The 22,258-nt window shown below is 43.5% G+C and overlaps 1 protein-coding gene across 2 annotated transcripts in view; it reads left to right on the top strand.

Annotated features, from left to right (window-relative positions):
* zmat4a (zinc finger, matrin-type 4a) overlaps positions 1 to 13,191 on the top strand; it is a 42,431-nt gene extending 29,240 nt beyond the window's left edge. The window contains exons 5-7 of one of the 2 annotated variants that reach the window (XM_029830225.1): positions 804 to 1,025; positions 5,721 to 5,817; positions 10,975 to 13,191. In XM_029830225.1, the coding sequence (XP_029686085.1) occupies positions 804 to 1,025; positions 5,721 to 5,817; positions 10,975 to 11,002 (347 nt within the window). In that variant the 3' untranslated portion in view covers positions 11,003 to 13,191. Of the gene's footprint in view, positions 1 to 803; positions 1,026 to 5,720; positions 5,818 to 10,962 lie in introns of both variants that reach the window. The other variant, XM_029830224.1, reaches the window with a different exon arrangement.
* Positions 13,192 to 22,258: the final 9,067 nt, after the last annotated feature.

Genomic DNA, 22,258 nt, shown 5'->3' with positions numbered 1-22,258 from the left:
GTCCTGCATTGGGGCGAGGAGGTGGTTCCAGGCTGCGTCAACACCGCTGCAACCAGGAAGTTCTATTCTTTTGAGTCTGGAAGGTTCCAACTCTGTTTGTGATGTGAAGCGGCTTAGATGAGTGGACATGATGGAAAAACAATATCCAGATGAATTACTGATGAAACTGTAGGGGAACATTGATGTCTGTATGAAAACAGAAGGAATAACAGAATGTTTATCTGCTGGAAACAGATAAACAAAACAGCGGATGCTGTATTAAAGATGCTGCAGTTGAAACACAGAAGAAGACAAATGTAGATGTTGATAAGCACCTCCGTTCTGCTGCTGGGGTCTTTCCTACTGACATGATCTCCAGGGATGTTTCATGCAAACTGAACTGGTCCCCTGCACGACTCTTATTACGCACAGTTATTACACAGTTACTACACAGGAAAGCGAGACTGATTTGCCGCTGCTGACCTCTGACAGTGCCGCAGACTGAAACTGTCCTGGTTGTTTTCAGGCAGCCTCGCAGTCAGAGTTGGGTCAGGTTGAACCCCCAAGGATAGGAGGATGCTAAGTGTAAGTGTGTAGCAGCATCGAGGGCCACAGTAGGTCTACTGGGTCTTGGTTTGTGTGGCTTTGCTGGGGTCCAGGAGGGTCAGAGTCGGCGCTGATGGGTGGCAGTCAGAACAATGGGGAACAGTTACATGGTGTATTTACAGAATTGTCTCATTATTAATCTTTAGTAAAGATTTTAATGACTGAAACTGAAAATACTGTCAACCAGCTGATTTTCGTTTATCGTGATTTTCCTTCAGAGGCATCTCCCGGTCCTCTAAAGAGCTCTCCAGAAACATCCCCCATGACCTCCCCACGACAGCGCCGCGACTCGGACCGCTACTGCCAGCTATGCAACGCCTGGTTCAACAACCCCGGCATGGCCCAGCAACATTACGACGGCAAAAAGCACAAGAAGAACGCCGCCCGGGCAGACCTGCTGGAGCAGCTGGGAAAGACCCTGGACATGGGCGAGATGAAAGGTACGAATGGGTCGGACCCTGTTGGGCCTGGTCCAAATCAGCGAAAACATGAAACTGGAGTCTAGATTATATTATATTATATTATATTATATTATATTATATTATATTATATTATATTAGATTAGATTAGATTAGATTAGATTAGATTAGATTAGATTAGATTAGATTAGATTAGATTAGATTAGATTAGATTAGATTAGATTAGATTAGGAGTGATTCAGACCCATCATAGATGTTGAAGTGAACATCAGGCCTCCTGGACTCCGTCACCCAGCGATCTGTCAGCAACTGTTAATTTTACTGTGGAGTAGGAGAGAAAGTTCTCGCTCATCCTCTCCCAGTCACAATATGTCAATAACCATTACACAATATTATTCCACCCGGTGGAGGGCCGGCTGCCAGGAGAGCAGAAGGAGCCCAGAGGTGTTGTAAAGGCCAGCAGAGCGTGTGTGTGTGTGTGTGTGTCTGTATGTGTATGAACACGCGCGTGTGTGTGTGCGTGCGTATGTGTGTGTGTGTGTGCTGACTGGGAAGAGCAGGTCCTTACGACTGACTGGAGAGGGGATTCCACCTGCAGGCCCAACTCAGCTTTTTCCTGCCAGCAGCTGTCAGGCTAGTTCAGGGCCAAAGACATGGCTGCACTGGTGTTCAGATGTGCAAAGAGGTGGCTCAAGGATTGGGATTTACTATTTAGGCTTCTGGATTAAAGGGATTGATAAGAAGAGAAGCATCAATAGATGCAATAATCAAGACATGAGACCATACGTGCATCTTAACAAAGTGTAGAGCTAAAATTAAATAAAAAAAAGAAGTGCTGATGTAATGTGCAAACTTGCAGATTCAACATCTACGAGGAGCAAGTGCTCAGCGGCTGCGTGCTTTATGTCTCTTCAGCCGTGAGTGGAGAGGAGTCACATTTGCCAACATCAACAGTCTCTAAATGTCAGCATGCTAGCTGCACTGTTCAGCACTTGGGCTAATGACTATTTCTTTCCGGCAATTATCAATTAGTAATGAAGTGGCAAATCATCCTATCAGGCAGAACCGGTGCTGTGCGCCTGCAGACAAAAGAGTGGGACCTCTGAGGGGCGGGTGGCAGCTGGAGCTGGAGATCACTTTACTAACTCTCTCCACACATCGGCTTGGTGTGTTCTCCTCCTCCATCTCACCATCCCCTCTCGTTGACCCCAGCACATCTTCACACACGTTTCAACTCACAGGCCGACTCTGAAGCTTCTATTTGATGAAATATTCAGCTGTTCCATAAATGAGACGGCACCATCATCTGCCTGCCTGCATATATGGTACATGTGCATCTATAGGCTCCTGTTATCGTGAAAGAGCCCAAACTCAGGAGGAAGCCATTAGCACTTTGAGTCATGTGACTCAGAATAAAGGCGCTCCTCACCCAGGAAGGTTTAAAAACATGGAAGCTCTACAGACAGACTGGACTGTATAAAATTACAATTTACAGATTTTCTTTGGTACAAAACTGCAAAGAGATGTGGTGAAAGACATTTAATGTTGGAATAAATTGTGAGATGAGCCTGGATGACTTTTCTGTCTGAGGTGGCAGAAGCAGAATCAGTCTTGTGTCGGCATCACTATTGTGGCAGCACAGCTCGACAACAGACATTCTCCAGGAAGAGGAAGATAAAAGCTGAATCTATCACTGAATATATATGTCTGAAACATTTGCACCTGTAGTGGAAACGTGTGTGTGCAAGTCTTTAATGTGGCAACAAACTCACTCAAATCGATTTTAAGAGTTTTGTGTTCTGTCACGAAACGAGCAATGGGCAAGGTTTTATTTTACTAGTCTATTGTTGTGAAGTCAAGGTCACATCAGCAGGGACAGAAACACATATCCAAGCTGAACTTTGGCGAAAGAACAAACCTGCTGATTCCCAGGAAAAACAGCTAAAAGCAGAAAGAGCTTTTACCTTTACCTCCACATTCCTTCTCTGTTGTGTGGGCCGACACAGAAATGAAAAGGTGTGTGTGTTTACGTGTGTGTGTGTGTGTGTGTGTGTGTGTGTCTGTGTGTGTGTGTGTGTGTGTGTGTGCATCAGATTCTCCCTGTCCTTCGTGATCACTCTTCATAAGCTCAATGCAGAAAGCTGATATCCTCGTTGTGCAACAGCAGCTAACTGTAGCTCTGGTTCAAACTGGAAACCTTTGACGCATCATCAGAGAAGGTTGCATCCCTGAATCAGGTGAACCAGAAGCAGCCAGAGGAGACCCTGGAGCCGTGTTGAATATGATTAAACACGTGTACATTTATGTCCAGCGTGAGCATTCAAATGCCAAGTCATTAATCTGAAGGAGTGTCGACTTTTCATTACTGTTGGAAAAGTTCAGGGATTATCTGGAAAATTAACACTTTAAATTAAAAATCATTAATGTTGATTCGGGCAGTGATGTGTGTATAATTAGATTTATGTTGTAAATATAGAGTCATCAGTTATCATATAGTTTAGTAAACAAAAACACTTAATGCCAAAAGTTTTAGGTCAGTAAATGTGGATGAATGTTGACAAAATATGGAGTTTAAAGGATGTTTTGGTCAGTCGGTCAGAACAAACTTCTTTTCTATTGGTGTCGGAGTGTGACGGATGAAGATCGGCAGTTTGTTGCTTTGTCTGCTGATGAGCTGATACAGCTGAAAAGTCAGGTCAGACCTGAGATCAGTCCCAGACAAACACAAGAGGGTCAAAGGCAAAATCCATAATCCTAAATCAAAGCAGGATCCCCTGATCAATTAGCTGGAGGAGACACGTGGCACCGCTGACACTGGTGGAGAAATCTAGGCTAAAACACTGGTGAAACACACAAGGGGATTCAGAGGAGGAGAAAACAAGACAACAGGCTCTAAAATAACACAAGCATATTAATGCCCTCCCTTTGTAGACCTCCATTCCTGTCACGGATACAAGCATGTTTGCTTGTTGTGTGGCCATGAGGTTAAAAGAAGAGATGCAGAGAAGGAGAAAAATGCAACAGCCATGGATCCTCAGGCTCCTCAGGCTGCAGTTCCTAATGATCTAAGTTACAATACGACACCTTCAATCTGAGCCTGGTTGGTCATCTGATCGGGGCCATTGTTTCCAATTTTTTTTTACAGAAGCTAATTGTTAGGTTGCTGAAATGGTTCTAATTTGGTGCAATTTTGCTTTGGTCTTTGAACAATATAGGAAAGAAAAGCAGTTGTCCCACATAGTCAATAATCCGTATTGGTTGGTGCGAATCTGGTGCAACAGTCTGCTTAGATCATTGATTGGATCAAACGCTGCTGTCAGTTGCTAATGAATGAAGTCCCTCTTTAATAAGGTGGCGTCCATCCACCCTCCTCTGTATCTTCATGACTTTGTAACACATTCGGGTTCCTGCCAGGATCATTCCCCCTAAATCTTCTGAGGGTTTTTGACTAAAATTAATTGTTTTGGGGTCACATTTATAAACGTCAGTATGGATTCCTGACATCCTTACCCACCCCCCCCTCCATTAACTTGTCTTTGGTCAAGGGATAAGTTAAGCAAACCAAATAGGTCTCTGGTGATCCACAGGTGGAAAAAATGGAGCATGAGGCTTGCCGTTGGCCTCAACGCTCACGAGAAGCCACCCGGGGAGACTGCAGGTAGCCGGCAGTGATGGATGGTGGGGCGGCTGTGTAATCAGTCACGCTTTCAAAAATCATTTCTAAAGAAAGTTGTCAGAGGGCGACTGTGGTGCGGTGTGGCCCCCGGGCAGCCTGCTACAGGAGTGGAGGAAATGAAGGTTCGCACTCTGCCCAGTATTTGTCTTCAGTCAAAAGTTCTACGGGGACGTCAGATGCTGTCCCCTCCCACGTGAGGACATTAAACATGATTAAAGAGGGGATGGAAATGTGATTCAGTGTCTGTGCAGAGCAACATTTATTTTTTCTTGGCCTTTTGCTCCGAGGCATATTTATGGAGGACTTAACTCAATTGTGAACAGGAGGCAATGAAGGTGGCCATTTCTCACAGCACAATGAGATTAGTACAACATGACGGCGATTACCTGGATGCTCATAACTCGCAGCCAAGGGCGCAGACTGGACCCATAAACCTACTCAGGACTTTTCTCATTAGACCTCTTCGTCCAAATCAATCAGACACCTTCTGCATAGTTTAAACCCTACACTTCTGCCACCTTCCTCCCATTTAAAATCACATTGGTGGCTGAAAAATAGCAATATTAACCAATGTGCAACAGAGTAAAAGAGACAGGAAGATTGCTGGTTTCCTTCTGGCAGAATATCACATCAGAACTTTACCTTCTTGTCTGATATGATGGAAATATTTGACCTGCTGGGTCTGGTCTGTAACCCTTTGAAGCTCCAGGCCAGGAAATATTAACATCCTGTTGATCCTGTTACCACCCCAGTCATGGCTGTTTTAAACAGCAGTTAAGTTCTTACACGGAATGAGGCAGCAGAAACAAAAACCTATATTTCACAATGAAGAATTACAATTTTGAGAGGAAAACTTCAGAAGGAGAAAACTCCTGCATCCTGACTGTGCAAAAAATAATTTATTCACAATTTCCCATCAAGATGCTAGGAGGAGATGATTCTTGACATGTCCGCTTCGCCACCTGAGTGGTGGCTCAGACGCTGGCAGATCTATTTATAATCCTCTTATTGTTCTCTTCATGTTTGTCTCTGGATTCCAGGTCTGAAACGGAGCTACAGCTGTGAAGTCTGCAGCGTCACACTCAACTCGGTGGCTCAGTATCACGCACATCTGCAGGGCTCCAAGCACCAAAACAAGTGAGTCCGGCACTCGTCTGCAGCAGCCCGCCTCTGTTCTCAACCTCCCGAGCTCAACCAAGCTGCACATTTACACTAAGAGTTGCTTTATTGCCCCACTAGAACAGAAATGCTGATGGTTCAAAATGGAATGCAGCAGTGGGAATGAAACCAGAGTAAAATGTTCTGTATCTCCTCCAAAGTCAGAACTAAGCAAATGCAGCCTTGTGGGAGGTGGGAGTAGGTGTGAGCTGATGGAGCCCACACGACACACGCTGGGAATAACTGCCATTGTTGTTGCAGTTTATGGCCTCACACACCAGCAGGAACGTTGTGGGGGCATGTGACGTGCTGTTTACCAGCCCCGCACACATACATCCTTGTACTTCTACCCTTGTGAGGACTTCCATAGACATAATGCATTCCCCACTGAAACACTCACAGTGCTTTGAAGTGTGAGGACTGGCCAAAATGTCCTCACTTTGGTAGTAGAATGAGTGATTGGTACAGGACTGAAACACACAACCTATATTTACCACTGGCACTATTTCAGCTGGACATCACTGTTTATAATGTAAATATTCTGCCAGGACAGCAGATATTTTATTATTATTTATTGTCTTAAATGGGCTGATTGAAATGTTTCAGTGACCAATGGGCTAAAGAAGAGCACAACCTGCACGCATGTGTGCACGTGTGCACATGTGTGTGCGCAAATGTGTGTGAATGTGTTATAGATCCGTGAGGAAATGCAATTATGTCTCAGGACAGGAACAAATAACCTATTCCTGACAGGTGTACTAAGAGGAAGGCTGATCAATACTCTTACAACAACAACAGCAACTCTGATCTGATCCAAGAACAAAAGTTTCACCTGTTCCATTTGGTTTTTTGATGAATCGCCACCTCAATGGTCATTGATTGTGCTGGAACCAGAGGAAAGCTACGGCTGTCTATAAATGTTTGTAGCTCTGCCGCCACTTTTCTGTCAGTAATAGAAACTCTGCTGTCGTCTCTGCATCCCTGCTTCTGTCCACAGTATTAAGGTCTCCTGTATTTAATGAGAGGACAACGTAATAACAGTTGGTCACATTTGGGGACCATGTTTTAAATTATAACTGTAGTAAAATCTGAACAGCCACCAGTAGACAGTAGATAAAGTCTTGGTAGCACTACTGCCCCCTAGCTTCAGACAGGATAAAGTAATAATTGTCAGGATGAGCTTTGAAACAGAATGGAGGACTTTGTTAGAAAGGGAAATCTTTTAAAATGGGGCCATGGAAGAGCCCTGTAACAGACCTGCCCAAGCAGGTTTTTTTTTTGGAATTGAATTAACTAACTAACTAAAAGAACTAAAGGACAAATTACCCCTGAATAGCAGCAACCCTCCAGAGTCTGGTGCCATCAATAGGTCATCTGTGGCTGACGCTTTAATTATCACAGCCTCAGGGCCGTTCATCAAGGGTCTTCAACATACGTGTTCACTTTACATGCCCGAGCACACGCGTACATACAGATGAGTTCCACGGCTCACCAGATGGCCGATTAGCCACACTATTATATTCAAGCAGGTGAAGGGGGATTTCCATTAACATTAGTGTCCATGCTGCAAAACTAAAGTGATGCACACAACAAGAAAATTAATGTGTTCATGAACATCTGTAGAACCAATCTGCATGTTCAACCTTTTATTGATCAGTTCAGATTTCACAGAAAATCAAGTGGAACTGGAGGAAACTGATCACCTGAAGCTCATCAAAGCTGTGCACTTGCATCTTCATACAGCATCATAAAAAACATTTGATGTTCGGCCTGGGAAAAAGAGGCAAATGCAGGACTGATGTGGGACAACAGCCTCCATGACTAACATCTCCCACCGCCATTGTTAACTGAGATACAAACGTGTTCTGCTCCGTGTGAGCTGGTGTGAATGTAGAGATGTGTAGGGTGTTCTCTGACTCATGTTCTCTGCTCTGCCAGAGAACACGCTGCCATGCATTTCATATGCAGCCAGGCTAAAAGTAGAAGGTTGTGCAGATCTGACAGTAGCAGCAGCAGCAGCAGGATTCATAAAGTTTGTCCTGGTTTATTCTCATCTGACTGCCAACAAACAGAAGGTGATGCTGCCTCAGTCCAAATGTGACCTTTAATACCCAAATACTCAAAAGACTTTTTTAGAATGAGAGTTGTGCAACAGAAGCAGCTTATGTTCTCCCACTCTGATGTTACAAGATGTACTAATTAAGTTATTAAAGGCTCCTTAGACCTTAGATTAAACCCAGTACACTGATATTGTGTTTGAGGAAGCTCACCACCATGGTAAACCTGAGGCGGTTTTGTAGCGTCCTCTCTGTAATGTAACCACGTGATGCTCTGGACTATTTTCCATCAACATCCATGAAGCGTTTCTCTGACTGTAAGTGAAGCCAACCAGCAATGCAGCATTCAGAGCCCCCGGTCTCGCCGGGGTCTTCCATCATTCTTCCCTCAGGCATGCTGGTCCATAAACTGCCCCCCCAAATCGCCAACACTGTTCCAAACAGATGAAATCAGGCACATGCATGGGTGTGACGGAGCACCTCCTGATGGTCCCTGGCAGGTTCTCTCCCTCCGTTCAGACAGCATCTTTGCCCTGTTGAGACATTAGCCAGATTGATGGACGTACAGTGGGTGATGGCTGCAAAGGAAAAAGGGGGGCTCATTCAGATTAGGAAACCAAGGAAACACATTGGCCTGGTTTCCATTTAAACACAGATTATAGGAGAATCACAGAAACATCACCAAAACAAAGACTCCTCAGAAAATCTGAGGGGAACAAAAATATATTAAGCTCAAAGGCAAAGATTGTCTGTATCTGCAAGCATTCTTCACAGGTATGATCTAATCTGACCTAATCCAGATGAGCAGATGAGACTAAAGAGCCACTTTTGTTAGTTTTCCTGATGTGTCCTCATCATTTTTCATATCCTGACCAAATGAAAAAGCACCATGAGTCAAAAGGTTTTTACCCACAGGAGGGATCTCTCAGGATAAACTGCTTCTCCCTCCTGTTTCTTTGTGTTTGAAGAAAAGACGCAAAAGTAGAGTAACGAATTAATTTTAGAGATGATGCTCTAATCTGCCGAACAACAACGTGTGTCACGAAAGCATTAGTCACTCTGAGTGTTAAAGCAATGCTTCAGGCTCCAAAGCTGCTGAGTTTTAACAGTTTCTAACCTCAGAACTGGTCACTAGATGGAGCATCTTTGTGGAGGTAATATGCCTTCAGTAAATCTGGAGCAGAAAAGCAGTCGGTGATGAAGCATGAGGGAGTTTCCTGCCCACATGTTCATCTCTCACCTAAAGGTTTTGAGATTTACAGCAGCAAGAGTTCCGCAAAGTACCAGAACCATTTTTACACCTTGTGCCCATTAGCTGCTTAACAGAGGGGTTTTGTGTGTGGGTGTGTGTGCGAGGGGTTTTGGCTGTGTGTGTGTGTGTGTGCAACGTAGGTGGGCTTTGAGAACTAGAGCAGCTCCCAGGAGCTGGAGAGGGCAATGAAATAAAGCCTGCAGAGCAGACTCAAAGGTTTTTATCATATAGCCTCATTTCTGCCATCATCAATTTCCTGATTAATTCCCCATGAGCGGCGGACCAACTCCAGGTCCCAGCTGGTTTCAGAGGAGGTGGCCATCATCCAAAAAGTGAGAAGAGATCTTGTCACTTCACCTGCTCTGATCTTCCCCCTGAGGGCGAATACAACGCCAACCTGTGTTCATCTAATACCAGCTGTCCCTGGAGGGTTTTATGATCATTCCCTGTTTAAAACAGATATTGGTGGGTGGATGGTCACGTTTTTACATTTTGTCAAATGGATCATTTTTACCTCCTTTGTGTCCCACCTTTTTCTATTGTTTTTGTTTTCAGACTGAAAAGTTATCTGTAGGAAAGCAATGAGCAGATTGAAGTGGTCACAGGCGGTGTCAGTGTGTCTGAACACATGACGACCTCCTCCAACAATCAGCAGCTGTAAAACAGGCAGTGGAGACATTTTATCCTGCTGCACGAACTTCAAAGTGATTTGAAAATGTAGAAATTTAGGTTCCCCAATGAATTATGCATGGGAAAACTCTCTCTGGAGTAATGTGCTGACACAATTTGTCACATGCTTCATGAATTTAAAAGCGCCCTCGTAAGAGACATGTACTCATTTAGCTGGTGTGGTTTTTCTGGGTGGGTGGGAGTCACACTGTTGTGTAAACCACACTGACCACCTGGTGAATTAGTTATGAGAGGAGAGCAGGAGCAGAGCTGCCACTGTTCAAATGCCTCTCTATACTTCACCCTGCGGTTGTGAACAGGAAGGTGTGAACGGTCCTCCATCCTGGCGCTTCGCGCATTTGAGTGTCGACATTCTGCTTGAGAAGCAGGAGGGTTTCAAAGGCTGCTGAGAAAGCTCAGACCTGCTGAAGAATCCATCAACGAGCTCTCAGAAGTGGAGCCGTGAAGGAAATCAGTGTGAGCGTTTCACTTTGTGAGAGAGCTTTTCTGTTATGAATTGCCATGGAAACCAGCTCATACCCCTATAACCAGAGTTGATTAATTTGTTTCATCTAAAGTGACAACAAAGTTCTGCATCACTTGAGCAGGTGATTGAGGAGATGATCTAAAGTCTCTCCAGATCTCCATGTATTCTTTAAATTTGGCTGAAATCATCCTTTTCTGAAGGTCACCTGCTGACTACTGGGTCACCTGTTCATTGGATGGCGCTGTCAATGCTGTTTATAAAATAAAGAATAACACGGTTGCTCTGCTGTCAGGACGTGTTATTGGCATTGAGAGGACAAACACAGCAGGAGGCGTCGTTATCAGAACTCTCATAGTAAAACAGACTAAGCTGGCTGGTTTTTGGTCAGATTGGTGCCTACAGAAACACCACTGATGCTCCTGATACATCACAACATTCTCAGTATGACCCACTTGCATGGTGCACTTGTGCACAGTGGATCTTCTGTCTGCAGTCCAACCTCTAAACTCCTAAGAAGATTACACAGATTGCACCTCCATGACCTCCTCCTCTACTTTGGTTTGGACTCATCTGGTGGATGCTGCATTTGTTTGTTTTAGCCTCTATATGTTCTTGAATGTTCTGAAATATTAATTAAATGTAAAAATCCTCCGTTTTTGGTCTCCCAACAGCCTGAAGAATCAGATCTGTGTCCAATGAGACGTGGGAGGACGTGGGACGACCACAAAAACCAACTGCTGGATTGATGTCAGACAAGCTGTGGTCAGCTTGCCCTGCTTTTCTCTGCCTCTGCTTCGGCTCTCCATCTTCGTGTTTTGGTTTTCATGTGTCTTTCAGACACTGAGGAGGAGAAAAAGATGTTTTCTCTGCATCACTGCATCTACTCACTGACTTCCTGTTCTGCTTGGTTTGTTGACCTCCGACATTCCACCACAGCTCTACACTGTCTGTCTTTTTCACTTATTCTCACCACTGACAGTCTGAGAGTGTTCCAGTGGATCGGATACATGGCAGCCTTTTAAACATGCATGGACTGAATAGTTTATTCGCCACATATGTGAACATAGTAATGAGCTGAGTTTTTAACTGGAGATTGGTTTCAACTTGTTTACTTTTACTTGAATGAAATGTTGCGTATTTATCTGAAATCAAAAGAAGAGGCTTTGCATTATTTACCATTGTGGGCTCAAGTATGAGTTATTTATTCTCTTTGCCTTTGGAATCTGTATGGAAACTGGGCTGTAACACCGTTGCTTCTCTGCTTGCAATGGAGATGAATCTCCTGAAGGGACTGAAGGCAACAAAGACACCGATCCAGACCTTCGCTGTACATTGGAACGCTGCCCTTTGAGCTGTAATGAACAGTAGAAAAGGGTTTTAAAATGACCAAAATGAAGATGATTCATCCAAATCTGTACTAGTATCGAACAAAGGAATCTATAGCTGAGAGTTATCATGATGAGTCAGGTCAAAAGTCTGCTTTAAAAAGATTATCTGGGGGGCATAGATCCATTCTCCAGTCTTGGCCTTGAATCGTCTCTGGAGACGTTTGTGCAGATTCTATATGGCAGACATGCGTAACGTGTTGGGTGAGTCAGACAGCTGTACACGCTGAAGCTGCACCTCAGGACACCAACCAGCAGATAAATCTGTGTGTTCTTCCAACTCTACCTAACACCTAAAATCACTGGTCTCTGTGGTTCACACCTGTACTCTGGTCTCCTAGAATCACAGCTGAAAGTGAATACTGACACGGCTGGTGTGGCTGGTGCAGGTGGTATCACACTTCCTGCTGTGATTCCATCAGAATGACGGCAGGCTCACGCTGTTCAGTCTGAACTCTCCTGACCAGACTTTGATTTGACGCCGTCGTTGTCTGGTTGGTGTTTTCGCCACCAGCAGGTCCACGTGTGCAGGCATCCGGACAAATGCATGCTCTGTCTCAGCAATGAAGCAGTGGAGGAGATAACCTGCAGAAATGAGGCCCTGAGCGGAGCAGCAGGCACCCTGAGAAGATCTGACCTCAGGCTGAATCTACAAATGAAACTCTTCCTCTTCCATTGCAGTTCTGATATATGTCAGTGAGATCTTCATCTCAGGGAGGTGTAACTTTAATTTACTCAAACATTCTCACAGACTGAACAGGTTCCACTGGAGAACCTTCAGAAAGTGTCAGTAGATCTGATCCGTTCAGAACTGTCACAGTTTCACAAAAACTATGTTGATATTGTGGAGTGTTTTTAAGGAAACTTCAGCTTTATATTGAGATATACAGATGTGTACGTCTATTCCAGGCTAATGTAGCATTCTTTTTTCTTATGTGTCGTGTGAAGGAGTAAAAGTGTTGACTTTAACGCTCATGTTGTACAAACAAGAAGGAAAACTTTGAAATCAACAAAGCATTACTGTTGTTGTCAAGCTGGATTTGATTATGTGCGTTTACTGTCGAAGTGATTCTTTCCTGCTTTCCTTTTCATCGCCGTGGCAACCGCAGAGCTGCGTTTGCTGAAAACGCAGCTCTGACGTCTCCAGAGCGGCTTTTATTTTGACAGATGAAATCACTTGAACACAGAGCCGACGGATTCGCACTAAAGAGGACGAAGAGAATCATTAACATTAAAGAACTGTAGCTGGCTGATGTCAGAGCCGCCGGCGGAGACGAGAGGCTCCACCCCCGACAACTGCAAACCACAATTTATACAAATGTTTTTTCAACTAAGATGTGCATGGGTCAGCCGTTATTGAAGATCTTTAAAAAACTGCTTTGCTCAGCCGCATTAATCATTTCTGTTGGGTGAATTGTTTCTCTTTCATCACGGCTCCACCGTTCCTCTCATCCCTTTGTGATCTCTTGTCTTAAAATGAATAAAAAGACACTTTGACTACACAAATATTCCTCAATTTAGTGCTGCTTTCAAAACAAGACACAACACGTCTGTTTTTATGTGTGTGCATCAACTTTGATAGAAAAAAGTCACATTTGTGTTGACAGCAGCAGACAAACGTCGTGATGATTGAGGCTGTGGAATCGATACAGGAAGGGATGGATTTAGAGGGTTGAATCCAAGGACAGACAAAGCTGCAGAAGTGAAGGACTGTTCTGTTGCTCAGGCTGCTGAAGCTGGGGAGGGAGGGAGGATTTATCTGATGGGGGACTGCCTTCACAATAAGGCAGCCAAAATGTGATTTAAAGTCAAGCATATTCACACAGGCCCGGAGGTTTTCATTTAAAAGTCCCATCATCCCGTATCAGACGTCATTCCTCAGTCTGACAAGGTCATTAGAGCTGATGCACAGCTCCAAATATATTCCTCTCTCTGTCAGCGGGGTCACGTTCACATTTATATGGGAAACATAACTAAGGCAAACTGGGACCAGTCAGAAAGACAGAGCAGCTTTTTACCAAGACAGTTTTATAGGTTTCATAACAACAAATGAATCCTGCTGAGACCAAATGCAGATCTGAGAGAGGTGCTGGACCTCAGAGGTCCCACAATGATCCTGAAGATCCATCAGTTTACTCATCTGTAGAAAAGAGCTGAACCTGCTGCTGGTGTATCTCTACGGCAGCTAAAAAGTTTCTTTGACTCCAGGTTTCCTGACCATAGATGCTGCAGATGATTGTATTTAAAGGTAACAAACCACATCAGGAAGAATGAACGTCTGCTCTTACTGGGCTATAAGCTGAGCTTTAGGGTTTGGGCTAATTTTGTAGATGACATATTTTTTAAACTGAATGAGTCAGTAGTTGCTGGATGAAAGCCTTATTTTAGAATTCCAGATCCTTTTCTTATGTTGTTTTTTTTTTGTGGAAGAACCTTTTGCAGGCCTCTTTGTGACCATAGCTTTGTTGTTTGGAAACACTTTAATCCTGTTTCATGCCTCAGCCTGTAAATTATACCTGATGTTGATGCTATCCTTTTGATGTGGGGTTTCCAGGCGTGACATCGGCTCATATCTACCTAAACATGATAAGAGCGAGGAGGAGCATCAGGCTGCATGCTGGAACTTGTGGGGGGAACCTGCTGGAACCTCCTCAGTGAACCTGTGGGGGCTACTGCAGCTCTGCCCCCCCTGCTAAAGAAAAAAGGGTCACTTTACTCTTGTGTGAACTCATTCTACGTGATGCGAAATAACAGTGTTGTTTTTTTTCTCTTGTAGCTCTGCTGTGTATAATAAAAGTGATAGAGGGAGGTGAGAGAATGAAGGAGTGAGTTTAAAGAGCTTTTGTTTATGCAGAGTGCCAATGGAGGTGGCCTGTTCCCATCTTCTGTTGGTGCTAGATTGTTCGACATGTTATTTAGGGTAGTGTAGGAGGTGTGATGGATGACATGTTTGAGATGGTGTTTCGTTTCAAAACTGTGCTTTTTATCACCCGTGTAGAAATGCCGATACAACTAAAATGAGCATGCTACGTGCTAATTGTGGTGGAACTTATCCTGTAGTACCGCAATCAGCTTTAAGAGGTGATAGTGAGTCACTGGCGTCCTCTGCCATCACTATGGCTGAAATGCTTTTAATGGGTTTGCTACTAAAAAGATTATGTAACTGCAAAATCAGCAACAGTTTGGCTTTCCTGTTGACCCTGATGCCAGTTACATTAAATTTTATTTAACAATTAATTCCAAACATGCAAAGTATGCTTATTTTAACAAGCAAAACAGAAATGATAATAAAAAATAATAAACAGCATAATTATAGGGGGGAAAGGCATTACAATAATTTCACTGACATGTCTGAAAATCCCTCCATAAATCATTAATAACAGTTATTTATCTCCCTCTTCCATGTTTGATTCATGAAACCACCAACAGTGGTTCATCATGGTGGGATTTGTCTTCTGTCCTGGGGAGAGATATCAAAGATACCTAGGAAAATTAACAAACACAAATCAATAATTAATATCTCATTCATAAAACATTACCTCAGACTGAAGTAACGACCCCTTGGACTCCCCAGAAGCCGAACGCACAACTACTCCACTCTATTGAGAATAAAACACCCGCATTTAAGTGCTCAGAACATGTAAATCAGACAAAACTGTCCAACCTGCAGCAGTTTCACATCCTGCTCACATAAATCTGAGATGTTTTGATTGTTAATGTATGAGAGTTCTGAGCGTTATGTTGTGGTTTGTTCAGCTCTGATCCCACAGAGGTGATCCTTTCAAACCAAATCAGTTTGCTCCACTCATGGCACCTTTAACCCAGTCTGAACCTCATGTCAAGCCTTCAACGAGTATGAGAACACCACAAGATTGTGTGTAACTGCTAGCAACACATCAAAGCTATGGAATAATGTATGTCCACCAGCAGGAACGTCCATAAGCCAAGATTTGCATTTTTCATCAGCATCGCGAGTGTGTGGTGTTTCATGGCGTGCTTCAGGAAGACTCTTAGTAAATCTGATGCTTTAAAGATTAAAGATTCAGCAGCAGCGACTCCATCTGCTCTCTTGGAGGCGTGACAGTGAAAAAAGTCAGAGTTGTGCGCCAGGATTTCTGCACTTTTGAGTCTCTGATACAGTGTGATGGAGCTCCTGATGGGCTCAGACTGGTCACCAGTATCCTTCTACTGTTTAAACCCAAGAAAAACATGTTGTTGGAATATTGGGTCTGTCTTGTTCTGAGCAGCTGATACACTAATACACAACAAACTCTTGAGCATCTAACTTATCCTTTAGGTTTCTGACACAGGAAATCACTGGAAATTCACCTCAGAGATTTTTTTTTACCCTTGCACCTCCATTCACACAAAGTGTGTGTGAACATCACATCTTTAAAATAGATGTAAAAGTGAGTTGGAGATTTATTCCCAGTTCCAAAGCATTGACGGATCAAGAGAGAACACGATAATCCTTTAAAACCAGCAAACTGGGAATGGTGGGTAAAAATATCTGCAGCAGACCCACAGACAGCAGAGGGGGAAAGTTCTAGTTTACACTGGAAGCAGGGTGACGATTGTTTTCTAGAAATTAATTCCAATTCTCCTGCAATAAATTAGCAGTAACATGTCTAAAAGACAATAAATCAGATATCACCAAATTTGAAACCTAGATAAAGCTGCTGAATGAGAGTTTCACCACATGAACCCAGCAGGAACCTGAACTGTCCATCAGTTGAGCGGCTGTATCCTCCACTGATGAAGCTGTTATGAGCTGCCGGCCAGGACATCAATCTGCCTGCTGGCTTGTCGATGCTACCGAGTGTGCACGAGCGAGTGTGTGTGTGTGTGTGTGTGTGTGTGTGTGTGTGTGTGTGTGTGTGTGTGTGTGTGTGTGTGTGTGTGTGTGTGTGTGTGTGTGTGAAATAACTGAACGCCAATCAAACATTGAAACCTGTTGGAGGATTTAAAAGCCATCTCCTCACCCTTTATATGAGCGTAAAGATTGTGGCCGATCAGGCGATCAGCAGCTCTTCTGTGTGCAGTAAACCGAGTCTGTGTCACAATCAGTGACAACCACAGCCAAGCTTCATAACGATCCCCAGTATTGACTCTGAACATCACTTAGATGATGGTCAGGAGCACAGCTGCCGTTTCCAGCACCAACTAGAACCGACTATGTCTTTGTGAGACTCAGGAACAGAAAATGAGGGGAGGAAATATCAATGATGCACATCAAGAAAAAAAGGTTCATGACCTTTTAAAGATTTCATGAGGCTTCTTTAATTGTTTCTGCTTGCAGCTCATTTAGAGTGAGGCCATATTTCATGGCAGACATGAGACCTGAGAAATGGATGCACACATTAGCCAAATTAAGACACCCAAGCCTAATGTGAGACACTGCACAAGTCAGAGTGCAGGAACTGCAAAGGCAACGGAATAGTCTCCTCTCAAGCTCAGCTGCTCCTCTGACAGCCAACGAACCAATAAGGTTGGACTGGTTTAGTTAGAGCTGACAACAAAAGATAACTGGGAAAATTCATTTAGAGGAGTCAAAGATGTCAATTATGAAGGGACGTGTTAATGGAGCACAATCAATTATTCTGGGAATAAAGTGTTCATTGGCTAGAAATGAATAATGAGAAATAGAAACACTTCGGCCTCAGTTTCAATGTCAGAAATCTTCTACAACAACACAAACAAAAGCAGATTAAGTCAAAGAAGAAGCAAAATTGACATTCAGCCTTCAGGCTGTGCCTGAACGTTCCTGTCAACAGAACCGCAATGATGGACCAGCAGCGTCTTCCAGCACCGGTTCCCAACTCGATGCCACTGCAGATCTGCTGGTGTGTAACACCTCAGGAGCTGCGTAACTGTACCAACGACCTTGGAAAGGTCAGAGAAATTATTGCAATCCTGCTGTTTTCAGGATTAGCTCTGACCTTTAAGGTCTGCAGGTTATTAAACATTCTCATAACAGCCCACAGGAGCCACTGGCTGAACCTGCTGAAACTTAAGTCACCGTGTGATCATCTGGAGAGACCTGAGGGATTCAATCCCTGCGCAGAAGAGAACCTGCTGATGGTTAAGATACCCTCAACTGTACATTTACTGGGCAGCAGCTATGACCAATTACAACAGAGCCACCAAAGGCAGCTTATAGAACTGGGAAAATGTTAATGAAAGGATATGAAATAAATTGTTTCCTTGAACACAAATCTAATGGGATGTCTTCTGTTGTCCTTGTTTGTTTCTTCTTCCAGAAATGGTACATTATGTATTAGTCGTTTTGATCATTATTAGATCAGATGATGAGCTGTTCCTCTTCATCATCACAGACCAGGGTTCAAAATATGTCCCATAAAACATCTGATATTAAAAATATAAGTAAACCTCAACCCTTAAAAAGCATAAAAAGAGATTAAGACCAAGTGGTATCAAAGCCGTTTATTAAAAATGATTTCCTCGTCTTTATCAGCCAATCTTCTCCTCAGCCTCCTCCCAGCTGGATGTGAGCAGAGGTCTGGCACTGAGAGGCCTCCTGGGCTGAGCTCGGCTCGTCTGCTGGTTTGTGTCCCACAGATTGGGTACCTCAGGGAAGCTTTTCTAGTGCAGTTCTCTCATACCCCAGCAGATGACTGATTACTGTATCCCTCAGCAGCGACGCAGCTAAAGAAAATGCATCAAATTTGTTCATTTCTGCTGGTCACGCTTCCTGTTTCGATGCAGCAGAGGAATTCAGATTTCAGCATGTTAATTTGAATTGTCTGAATTTACAGTTGAAGATCTCATGAAGAGATCTGGCAGCAGCAGTTCTGGACTCAGAACATGATGCTGTTACTGCAATAAATCGCTCTGAGACTTTTTTCTCCAAGACTGAAAACAGCAAGTTCTGCTCAGTGCAGCGTCAGCAGAAGCCGACAGTACCAGACAAATGGCCCGAACAGGAAGGGAAATACAATCAAGGAATGCCTATTAAAATATTTCTCCTGGAGCAACACCTGCCCATCAATCTCCTGTCGGTGGTGTCGCAGAGGCAGCCCGACAGCCCCCCCTTCATCTCCTCATCGTAGCAGAACCTCTGCTCAACTGGGCCCAGACTGGAGGGAATGTGTCTCACTGGCCGTCTCCCTGCAGCACGATGACTTGTTGGGTGAAGCTGCTGTTGTTGTAAAAGAGATGCTGAGAGATTTATCCATATTTTTTCAACCACTGAGCAGAATCAGCAGGAGGCTGCGGGGGGGGGGGGGGGGGGGGGTTTACCTCCAGGGAACAAGGAATGGTTGGAAAATAGCAGCGGCTGGCACATTTTCCTCCCTGGGAGGGAGGCAGCACTCAAGCTCCATTTGTAAAGGTAATGATCTGAGGACGATGGACACTGTCCCTGAACCAGAACCTGTTACATTTCCCCAGCAAAGATGAGCAGCACCACAGAAAATGCTGCGGTGCTAATAATTGAATCAACAACCCCTGTACGCCAGGACTGGACAGGTTCAGGCTGACCAATCACATCACAGTCCAACATGACTCCATGGCTGCAGCTTCAGCCTCTAACTTGCTCTAAACAAAGAGAAGTGCTGTGTTTGCTTCAGTCTGGAGCTGAATTCTGCTGGATCAGCTCTGGTTCATGTGTGATTCTTTGAATCAGACCCAGATTTATCCTTCAGACTGCAGACAAATGCACCATCACATCAGTTTTTCATGAGGCTCTTTGTCTGTGCTGAATCACATCCCTTGGAGAGGACAGGATGAGTCTCTGATACATTTTTCTGCTCAAAAGCGTCGGCACCGTCAACTCTTCCATGACAAATGTCTTTAGAATTTCTCTCCATGGACTCATTTTAAAGCTTCTTTCACTTTGCATTTCAGCCTTTAAACGGATAATCAGCGCCACTTTTGGGGCCAATATTCTATTTATTTCATAGTGGGTCCTAAAACAGTCATAAGCTCCGCAGAGACATTCTCAGGAGGAAGGCTGCTGTTTTTATTATGAACCTATGTGAACCATATGTGCCCACAGCAGGGGACCAAAGTTAACCTGAAGTGACTCCCAGGGGCATTTTAGCCTGTCATGTTTTCATTTTTCAGTGAAAATGTGGATTAATGTCTCGGTGCCGCTCAGCCCAGAGGAGGACCACTAATGAATGCGCAGATTTAATCACAGAGGCTGTTTCACCTGTCTGTGCTCACACCAGCCATGAAATGAAGCTCAGTCTTGAAGGAGCTGATAAGCATAAGTCTCCACGCGGAGCCAGTTTTCGCCATCAGCTGCTGGAGCAGCAATCAGGGTGCCAGAACGACTCCCCAGGAAGGCATCTGAATTATGATGTGTCAGTAACATTTATGAAAGTCAGAGGCTTCAACTCAGACTTGATGTTGCCTGTGCTCACGTGTTTCATCAGTTCTTTAGCTACAACTGAAATCTTGAGTCTGCAGTTCGCTCACTCATGATTTTCTGCAGCACCCTCGACCAGTTGCACCTGTAACCCAATTAAGACTGTTTGGTGTCAGGTTATTAAGATTAAGATTAACCCTATAAAGCCTGACACATCAAAAAATAGCCAGAAAATTCTAATTTTTTCGACATGAGATGTTTATTGAACCTTTTAACAAAATCCCAATTTTTTTTTGATTTTCTTTATGACATTTTTTTTCTATCAAATATGATACATTAGGCGATTTCGGCAACTTTTAGCTCACGACTATGCTAACTTTAGACACAAAAACAAAGTTTGCCCATAACATTTTGACAATATAGAACATGAACAACAACATTTTTCTCTTTGGTTTTTTTGCATAGCACTTTTTAGCACAAGAGGCACACTGCAGCCTCTTTTACGGGGTGGTGTTGGAGTTGTTTCTGGAGAGGACAGTGGTCTGCCACACTTGATTTTGGTTTAGAAAAAAGAGACGTCTCAGAATCTCGCGTATCAAATATGATACAAACGGCTTTAAAGGGTTAAAATTAAGATGTACTTTATTCATCCCCGTGGGGAAATTGAATTGTAGTAGCAACCTATACAAAGTATAGAAACAGAATAAATAAATACAGATAAGATTAGAACATTATAAGCATATATACAGCATATATTATAAGCATATATATAATATATACATAATATAATATATACATATTATAAGCATTATAAGCATATATACATAAATATAGAATAAAATAGAAATAAAATTACAACATAAACATTACACAGTTATTGTTATTGGATGGGTTAGGATGAGTTATACAGTCTGATGGCGGACGGCAGGAATGACTTCCTGTACCGTTCCTTAGAGCAGCGAGGCTGCAGGAGTCTGCTGCTGAAGCTGAAGCTGCTTCTCAGTTTTATGGTGTTGAGAGCAGGTGAAACACATGCAGGTCTGAGTTTTTTCTCTCCCTCTAACGTGCTTCCTCTCCTCACCTGCCTCAGTCGCTCATCAGGTTCATCACATTTTGGGAAATTGCCACCCCTGTTGTTTTGTTGCTCAATTAAAGAGAATTTTAGCAGATTAACTCTGCTATGTTGATGCTGCGGAAGGTTCTGATTCTAAATAAGCTGTGATTAACCGGAAGAATTAATGATGAGCTCCATAACTGCATAACTGTAATGACCTGTGCGTCTGGGACCAGTGGCTTATCTCCCTAATACGGAAAGTGAAACTTCATCGATTTCATATCACAGAGGGTCACATCTAATTTGTATTTCCTTTTATTTAAGAGCCCAAAGCTTCTGTGTTCAATTCATTAAATCTGTCTTAAGCGCAGATTCATTTGGTCCGGGCTTGGATTAGGCAGATAAATTTGATTGTAGTTCCAACAGTGCTTAGAGTTCTATAATGAGAGACATCTGTATGCTTGTCTATATTTCTCACCGTTGCCTTTCTGCTGCTGAGGCAACACCAGTCGAGCTTACATTAGTAATTCATATCAGCTGGAGAGCGACATGAATGCTTTTGGACAACTGTTGTTTTCAGTCAGTCATCCCTCCGCTGCTTGATATATTTCAGAATATGACTGAAACACCTTCAACGCTGAGAATTTCTCTATTTCTTTACCAGCATTTGCATTTTCCCTGGTTTTCTGCGTTTGAACCTGAAATCACATTGTTGAGCTTTTCACTCTGCACTGTCCTGAACGTTCATGCATTGGTCTTCATCTCCAGCTGAGCTGTTCCCAGCTGCAAGGGTTTCCTGCTGGAGGCGTCTCATTATCGGTCTGTCTGCTGTGTCCTTGGACTGAGAAACTGGCTCTTTCATTGAGGACAGTTGTCCTTAACAGCTTGAGGAGGAGATTCATTTTGACTCATTTTCTGAATCAGAATTTGTTGTTGTCCAGCTGTGATAGACAAGGTCTACATTATTACTTCTTTCTCAACTAATAGAGCAGAATTGATCTTAGAGGCCCGAAAAGAGCTGAAATTATCCTCTGTGCTGTCATTTCTTCAACTGAAAGCAAAAACCATTGCATTCTGACTGTAGCTTGGTGAAAATAAGCAGGATATCTAATGTGAATCGATATCTGGAGCTGGAGGGCGTTCAGATTGTTGTTGCGGCTGCATGTCAGCATCTGTCACACTTA

The sequence above is a fragment of the Takifugu rubripes genome, chromosome 21 (assembly GCF_901000725.2).
Source record: "Takifugu rubripes chromosome 21, fTakRub1.2, whole genome shotgun sequence".
Taxonomy (NCBI): Eukaryota; Metazoa; Chordata; class Actinopteri; order Tetraodontiformes; family Tetraodontidae; genus Takifugu; species Takifugu rubripes.
Note: the sequence above shows the minus strand (reverse complement) of the source record. Positions and strands in the feature narration are given on the sequence as shown.